The following is a 7546-nucleotide window of genomic DNA, read 5'->3' as shown; positions in this document are numbered from 1 at the left end:
TTCAATCCCCTTCACTTCCGAAGTGAACCACAAAAATATTTTTGCTGATGTCTTTGAACCATGCATCGTGATGCAATCCCCATGCTATTTGCATCACCGTCTCTAACTTGTGAATGTTCAGAAGCCTTGGCGAGTAGACTTTACCCACCACATACCTCCATGGGGTTTTGGGCCGATCGAATACTAGCTCCTCGAAGAACAAGTCTATCGATTCCTTTTTCGTAAGAAATAACCCTCCGAGCCGCATCGAGAGGTTCACAGCTTCCTCCAAAGATCAGCCAGATGCCAAGATGACCCCTTACTCGTTGATCTTGCCACCGACTTCTACGGCTTCTCCAACTTCTTCCAAGTTGCGCTCTTGGACTGAGTTATCATACCTCTTCCCGCTCGAGACCATGGGGATCACGTGCGGAGTGGAGGTTCCCTATTTGCCTGTGCCAAGACCGTGCCGTCATAACCTCCACACTGCCGGAGCAGGGGCGCAGACATGCCCCGGGCTGCCAGGGCCATGGCTCGGGGCATAGCAACTAATTCTTTTGTTATCTATAGCAAAAGTGACGTACTGTAGCAAAGTGATCACTGTACATACAAGGCTGGCCTAGTTCTTGGTCAGATCCTAGTTAGACACTGGCCAAAAGACACTCATGTAGGAGAAACACTAACCCTAGCGCTGCCTACCGATTGCCTCTCACTCGCCGCAGTGCTTTTCCCGTGGTGGACCCTCCGACGCTTAAAAAGAAACATATTACCGGGTTTACATATATGTAAGTGTGATTTTATTTTACATAAAAAACCAATCACCATTATCAATGATAGATATGTAGCCAATGACGATCGACGACGACAACCCATTCATTGATTTAAGGAGCTGACGGTGACACTATTAACTTTAATGTATACCTTATCCCTGTTCCATGAGCCATCTCAAAGTTAAAAATAAGGGCAGCAATCTGAAACGAGGATATACCTGTCGTCGTACGGATCATACATCAGTATCTCTTCGTAGTCCTTGGCCGAAATCTCAAACTAATAAATAATAAAAAAGATAAAAGAAGACGAGTCGTCCAACTGCTGCTTTCGTCGGGCACAACCGCGGCGCGTACGCAGTTACGGCGCCGTGCCGGGCCATTTGTCAAGTGGAGGCCGCCTGCGACGGCGACCCATCGGACCTGAGATCTCATCTCACGCTTCAATTCCCATCAGAAAAACCCGTCCCCGGTTGGGAACACACCAATGTATCGACGCCACGCTGATAATAACCTGTGCCGGCCCCACCCCATGCAATAGACTGGCAGAGCAGCATTGTGATGTCACGTGTCTCTATTATTGTCGATGTACCGTACTAGTTTTCCACGTGACGTAGCGCAGAGGGCAGAGGGCGAGAGGACGAATCAAATCAACAACTGAAAGATGACACTGTAGCGTGTAAGTGTAACCCATGTTGTCTTCACCGACCACTTTGGCGAGTCTAAACAAGAACAAGAATAAAAACTGGTCTCCTTGCCTGACATGAAAGAAACAAAGTTACTACAGTAAAAAAAAGAGCTCACTGGAAAAAATATGTGGGAGGGGACACGTACCACTGAAACTTACTATAGCAAGTACACAAAGGGTTCAGTTACAAATATGTGGGAGGCTGGACGCGTAGAGACAAATTGCATGCAGTTTCACCAACAGACAGCTCAACGGGCCGCCAAAAGCCAAACGTGATCATCTCATCGGATCACATAAACAAATCGCAATAATTCGAAACGAAATCCTAGCCGTACGCTGCCCCCGCATCATTGCTACGGTCCCGAATCCCGATTAAGAAAACCCGAAACCCGAACAAAGCCCAACATGAAGCGCCACGCCACACCACACCTCGCCGCAGCCTCACTCAGGACCAGCCCGCGCTCTCCTCGGATCCGAGCCGCCGCGCCAGGGGGCAGGGGAGGGAAAATGGACGACGGCGGGATCCAGGAGGAGGAGCAGCCGCCGTCGGCGCGGCCGCTCAGGCCGAAGCGATCGGGGGGCAGCTCGCGGTGGGTGGACGCCAGCGAGGTCGACTCGTCCGAGTCCGCGCACTGGTCGCTCGAGGACGAGCGGGAGCCCTGGGCCCTCTCGGCCGCCGACGAGGCCGAGGTCCTGTGCGCCACGGGAGGGGCCCTGCTCTCGCGGAGGAGCTCCTCCGCGTTTCGCCGGAGGCTGGGGAAGCGGCCCAAGAGGGCGGACTCCCTCGACGTCGAGGCCATGAACGTGCGCGGCGCGCATGGCCACAGTGCCCAGGTTCGTTACCCTGACGATCCGCTGATTTGGGGACGTTTGGATTGGCGTTGGCGACTTAGCGTAGCGAGTTGGAATTGTTTTCCTATATATAAAACGACGCGACCTTTGACCATTTCTCAATAGGCGAAAGCATCATAGGATACACGGACGGATCCATCGCCCGAGGTTTACCGAGGTTGTAGTCCTGATGAACCTGCGCTTTTGCCGCCATTTTGGTTGGGCATGTCACATAGTATCAACTATCTGCGTGCCTGACTCTGAAAACATGCGCTAGTCTTTTTGTTAGACGGGTCAGATATTTTTCTACCACATGTAGCAATGGAAGCGATGCTTGACCCCTCTTAGCTGCACCTTGCACCAGGATATATCGTTGATGGGCACCGTCGCGATGGCATTTCAAACCCTCGGAGTTGTTTACGGTGACATGGGTACAAGCCCTCTGTATGTCTTCAGCGATGTGTTCAGCAAGGTCCCGATTAAGTCAGAGGTGGAGATCCTTGGAGCGCTTTCTCTGGTCATGTACACCATAGCGTTAATCCCTTTTGCGAAATACGTATTTATAGTCCTGAAAGCCAATGACAATGGCGAAGGTAAGATGCAATACTGGTTCTGTCCATAATGCTTGTAGACCGTCAGTTGTGTATGCTCCTGTCCAGATTGGTTTGGCTTACTGACTGTATCATCTCACTCATGGTTTGCAGGGGGCACGTTTGCATTATATTCGTTGATTTGCAGGTATGCAAAAGTCAGCCTGTTACCGAATCAGCAGCGCGTGGATGAAAATATTTCTAGTTTTAGGCTTAAGTTACCTACTCCTGAGCTTGAACGTGCTCTGCTTGTCAAAGACTACCTAGAAAAGAAGCCACTCTACAAAAATATTCTCCTGTTCTTGGTTCTGATGGGGACTTCCATGGTGATCGGAGATGGCATCCTCACTCCGTCAATGTCAGGTGCTTCATGTCCACACTCTTTTGTCCTTATTTCTTCTACCAACAGAGATTCTGAAATGGCTGTTCACCTCGAAAATGCATCATCGCTGACCCTCGTCTCTTGTTTTTGTTATGTTCAGTTATGTCTGCTGTCAGTGGTCTCCAGGGTCAAGTTGCTGGATTTGATGCAGGTTTGGTATTTGTTATGCCCTTCATGAATATTGCAACTGTCTGCTTATGTCCTGTCATTATATCACCGCCGACATATTAAACCATCTTTCCATACAATCCTACTTTCAAAAGCCACAAGAACATAAGTATCTCCTTGCTTCATCTTTTTTTGCAGATGCTGTTGTAATTGTTTCAATCCTAGTTCTTCTGCTATTATTCAGTGTCCAGAGCTTTGGAACTGGCAAAGTTGGAATCATGTTCGCTCCTGTTTTGGCTTTGTGGTTTCTTAATTTGGGCTCCATTGGAATATACAACATAATTAATTATGACACGTCAGTAGTGAGAGCACTCAATCCAATGTACATCTATTATTTTTTCAAGATGAACGGCATAAAGGCATGGTCAGCTCTCGGTGGTTGTGTCTTGTGCATCACAGGTACCTCTTACTCCAGCATTGTCTGGTTTCTTAATCTAGTTTTTTTTTTCTCGTATCCTTTAAAATAGCCAGCACCAATATTACAGAATTTACAGTCACACTGTGTCTTGTGATGTTTTTGGCATTCCTATATTTAGCAGTACCAAGACTGTTACATAGAAACTATAAGAGTGTTAAAAGGGATGAAAATTATCCTCTTCTGCCTGTCCCCATACTGTAGTATTCTGGATGTCATGATATTATCTGACATAATTTGGATGGCAGTTCTTCACTTGTTTCACTACTAACAAATGTAACTCGAAATTTATGCTGAGTGAATCATAAGGGCTGATTGGTCATCGATTTTACCAGTCATAAATCCTACAACTGAAAGTTATTCTGCTGCATACGGCCAAGAGCCCAAGACTCATTTCTTGTTGCAATTGTAGGAGCTGAAGCAATGTTTGCTGATCTGGGCCATTTCACTGTCAAATCAATACAGGTTAAGACATTAACTAGTCAACTGAGATACGCCTTTTCCTGATTTTACCGTGTGATATATTTGAAATTTGTGAATCACTTTTTATCAGAGCTAAATTGACCTTTCCTTTTGTTTCTTCCAGCTAGCATTCACTGCTGTGGTATTCCCTTGCCTGCTTATTGCATACATGGGCCAAGCTGCATATTTGATGAAGCATCCACTTGCCGTAGAAAGGATATTTTATGATTCTGTACCAGGTAAGCTGCTCGGATGGCATAGATATATCAGACTGTCTAGGTTATTACCACTGTAAACAATTATCCATTTGATGTTCCCTCATTTAAGTTTTTTTTTCTATTTGCAAAACAGAAGTTCTGTTCTGGCCAGTATTTGTGATTGCTACACTTGCTGCTATGATTGCCAGCCAAGCTATGATATCTGCAACGTTCTCTTGCATAAAGCAGGCTATGGCTCTTGGTTGCTTTCCGAGGATCAAAATAATCCATACCTCCAAGAAAGTCATGGGTCAGATTTACATACCTGTGATGAATTGGTTTCTCATGATCATGTGCATCATCATCGTGGCCACTTTCAGGAGTACGAACGATATTGCCAATGCATATGGTCAGTGTTTTTGTTTTTAAGGAATTTACAACAATATCTTTCTTGTTTTAGAATACGTATCTTTGATAAACTATTGTGGCAATAATGTTCAGCTTTTTGGCATGGCTATAACATATTATGTTGCATAACAATCAGCTGATGGCCAGTTACTGCTCCATTTCATGATGAACACTGCATATGATATTATTTATCTTCAGCAAAGCAACTATCTGATTTGTTTCTCACACGATTCTCTAAAAAAAAAATTCCAGGCATTGCTGAAGTTGGAGTCATGATGGTCAGTACTGCACTGGTAACCTTGGTGATGCTTCTTATATGGCAAACCAATCTGTATCTTGTTCTGTGCTTCCCTATATTTTTTGGTGCAATGGAGTTCATTTACTTAACTGCCGTCATGTCAAAGCTGCTAGAAGGAGGATGGTTACCACTTGCTTTCTCATCATTGTTTCTTTGCATAATGTATACATGGAACTATGGAAGCGTGTTAAAATACCAGAGTGAGATGCGTGGGAAGATATCCCTGGACTTTATTCTCGACCTGGGATCAACACTTGGCACAGTAAGAGTTCCAGGCATTGGACTTGTGTACAATGAGCTGGTCCAGGGAATCCCATCGATCTTTGGTCATCTGTTGATCACACTGCCAGCAATGCACTCCACGATCGTTTTTGTTTGCATCAAGTATGTTCCTGTCCCATATGTGCCGCTTGAAGAAAGGTTCTTGTTCAGAAGGGTTGGCCAGAAGGACTACCACATGTTCCGTTGTGTTGCACGGTATGGTTACAAGGATGTCAGGAAAGAGGACCATGGCTCATTTGAGCATCTCTTGGTTGAAAGCCTAGAGAAATTTCTGAGGAGGGAGGCCCAGGAACTCGCGCTCGAGGTGAGCACAATGGAGGCAGAGCGTGATGATGTGTCTGAAGTGTCCGAGATAGTTCCATCATCTCCTGCTATTGCTGCTGAGGATCTGCACACTCCACTGCTTTCTGATCAGAGACCGGGCGATGACAGTCGAATGTTGGGCATGGAAGGCAGCGTTCCTTTGCTCCCCTCTAGCTCCATGTCCGCAGAAGAAGACCCCAGCTTAGAGTACGAGCTCGCGGCACTGAGGGAAGCCATGGCATCTGGGTTCACATATCTCTTAGCACATGGCGATGTGAGGGCGAGGAAGCAATCATTCTTCACGAAGAAGTTCATCATCAACTATTTCTACGCTTTCCTGAGGAGGAACTGCAGGGGTGGCACCGCAACCTTGAAGATGCCTCACTCGAACATCATGCGTGTGGGGATGACATACATGGTCTGATCGGTGCTCTACTGCGCCTGTGCTGCAAAATTGAACCTTGTTCTCGCGCCTCGTCTTTGGTGGAATGCTACACCACCAGGTAGTTTAGGGATTTGTACCGCCGCAGTGAACAAAGTCACTGCAGCTTCCGGCCAACTGCCCAAAATTTTAGTTGCAGAATTGGCCTTGTGTCTTCCCTGTTGTATTCTTGCCAACCTTTTCGGTTAACTTTATGCTAAGTTATCTGTGTGCGATTTGCATTGGTAAGAATATGCCAGTTTAATCTTCTGCAGTCAACCTTGTTTCTGGCCACCCGCCAGAAATGCAATGGCTTCTTCTGCATGAAACCTTTAAAGCTCACCAGAGCTGCAACTTTGTTGAAGAACTGCATGCTAACCATTAAACATCTCACTTTTTTGCAACATCTTCCTCTATTGCTGTAGTATCTGACTTCTGCATTTTATAACAAAAGGAGTTCTATAGGAACACTACATGGAAGCCAACTCTGTTTTAGACTTGGCCACACTAGTTCCATTCTGTGCCATGTGCTCCTGAATTATCATAATGTTCATGGAATGATAATAGATAAAGAAGCAGCCCGAGAGCAGTAAACATATGATATACTATTATACTTGATCCACGAAATAATTGTGAAGGTGCAGCTCTTTTATCTAGCAAGCCTATGTAGATGCTTCATCAGAACAGCAAGTTGCCAAGTAAAAAACACTAATATAAGACAAGCCGGAGCAGCGCCGCCATGAATGCGGGTAGGCGGGAGGCTGGTCTGCCTGAGTGAATGTGGTCAAGCCGGAGCAGAAGTGGAGAAAGAGGGGTGTTGGATAGGCATGGGGTGTGGGAGTCCGACGTGGCCTACATCCGGACTCTCCCAAACCTTTTCCTAGTTTGATGCCGGTTTGCGAGATTTCGGACGTACGAACAGTCCCGACAATTTTGATGACCGTCGTTGAACGGCCAAAAGTATCCGGTTGATGACCTGTCCGGTCCAAACATTTGTTGGCGGTTTGGTGACTAGTATTGGAGAGCAACTTTGCAGTCTATTATGGTTTGTTACATTGCTGATGCTGAATATATGGCTATTTTTTATGTATGCAAAGAACCTATTTGGTTGAGAGGTTTGTATACTTAGTTTTGTGAAGATTCATCTTGCATTAATGTATTTTGTGATAGTCAAAGTGTTTTTTTCTCAATACGCACTAGTGTGCGTACTATATTATAAAGAGAGAGGAGTGGGGTAAAGAGCCCCTCCACGTCAGTGTTTACATGAAATTTACATGCACACGACACCACCCTAGACTCCACCACCTATCATAGCCTAAGTTGCTGCTGCTTCTGGTCTAGCCCACCGTTCCACC

At 46.0% G+C, this 7546-nt stretch overlaps 1 protein-coding gene across 1 annotated transcript; it reads left to right on the top strand.

Annotated features, from left to right (window-relative positions):
* The first annotated feature begins 1838 nt into the window (after positions 1–1838).
* LOC123121414 (potassium transporter 23) lies at positions 1839–6461 on the top strand. The gene is made up of 9 exons (XM_044541379.1): positions 1839–2268; positions 2630–2858; positions 2970–3218; positions 3338–3388; positions 3544–3804; positions 4233–4285; positions 4407–4521; positions 4634–4888; positions 5140–6461. Exons 1-9 carry the CDS (start codon positions 1840–1842, stop codon positions 6192–6194), a joined length of 2697 nt encoding a protein of 898 aa, XP_044397314.1. The 5' UTR covers position 1839; the 3' UTR covers positions 6195–6461.
* Positions 6462–7546: the final 1085 nt, after the last annotated feature.

This window comes from Triticum aestivum, chromosome 5D (genome assembly GCF_018294505.1).
Source record: "Triticum aestivum cultivar Chinese Spring chromosome 5D, IWGSC CS RefSeq v2.1, whole genome shotgun sequence".
Classification (NCBI taxonomy): domain Eukaryota; kingdom Viridiplantae; phylum Streptophyta; class Magnoliopsida; order Poales; family Poaceae; genus Triticum; species Triticum aestivum.
The sequence above is the reverse complement of the archived record's forward strand: the minus strand, read 5'-3'. Positions and strand labels throughout refer to the sequence as shown.

What these genes read in the sequence shown, in the direction of transcription:
- LOC123121414 (XM_044541379.1), top strand. Translation starts at nt 1,840, where the DNA reads ATGAAGCGCCACGCCACACCACACCTCGCCGCAGCCTCACTCAGGACC. An exon ending in TCACTGTCAAATCAATACAG is followed by an intron (nt 4,286 to 4,406) that starts GTTAAGACATTA and finishes TGTTTCTTCCAG; the next exon opens with CTAGCATTCACTGCTGTGGT. An exon ending in CGATATTGCCAATGCATATG is followed by an intron (nt 4,889 to 5,139) that starts GTCAGTGTTTTT and finishes AAAAAATTCCAG; the next exon opens with GCATTGCTGAAGTTGGAGTC.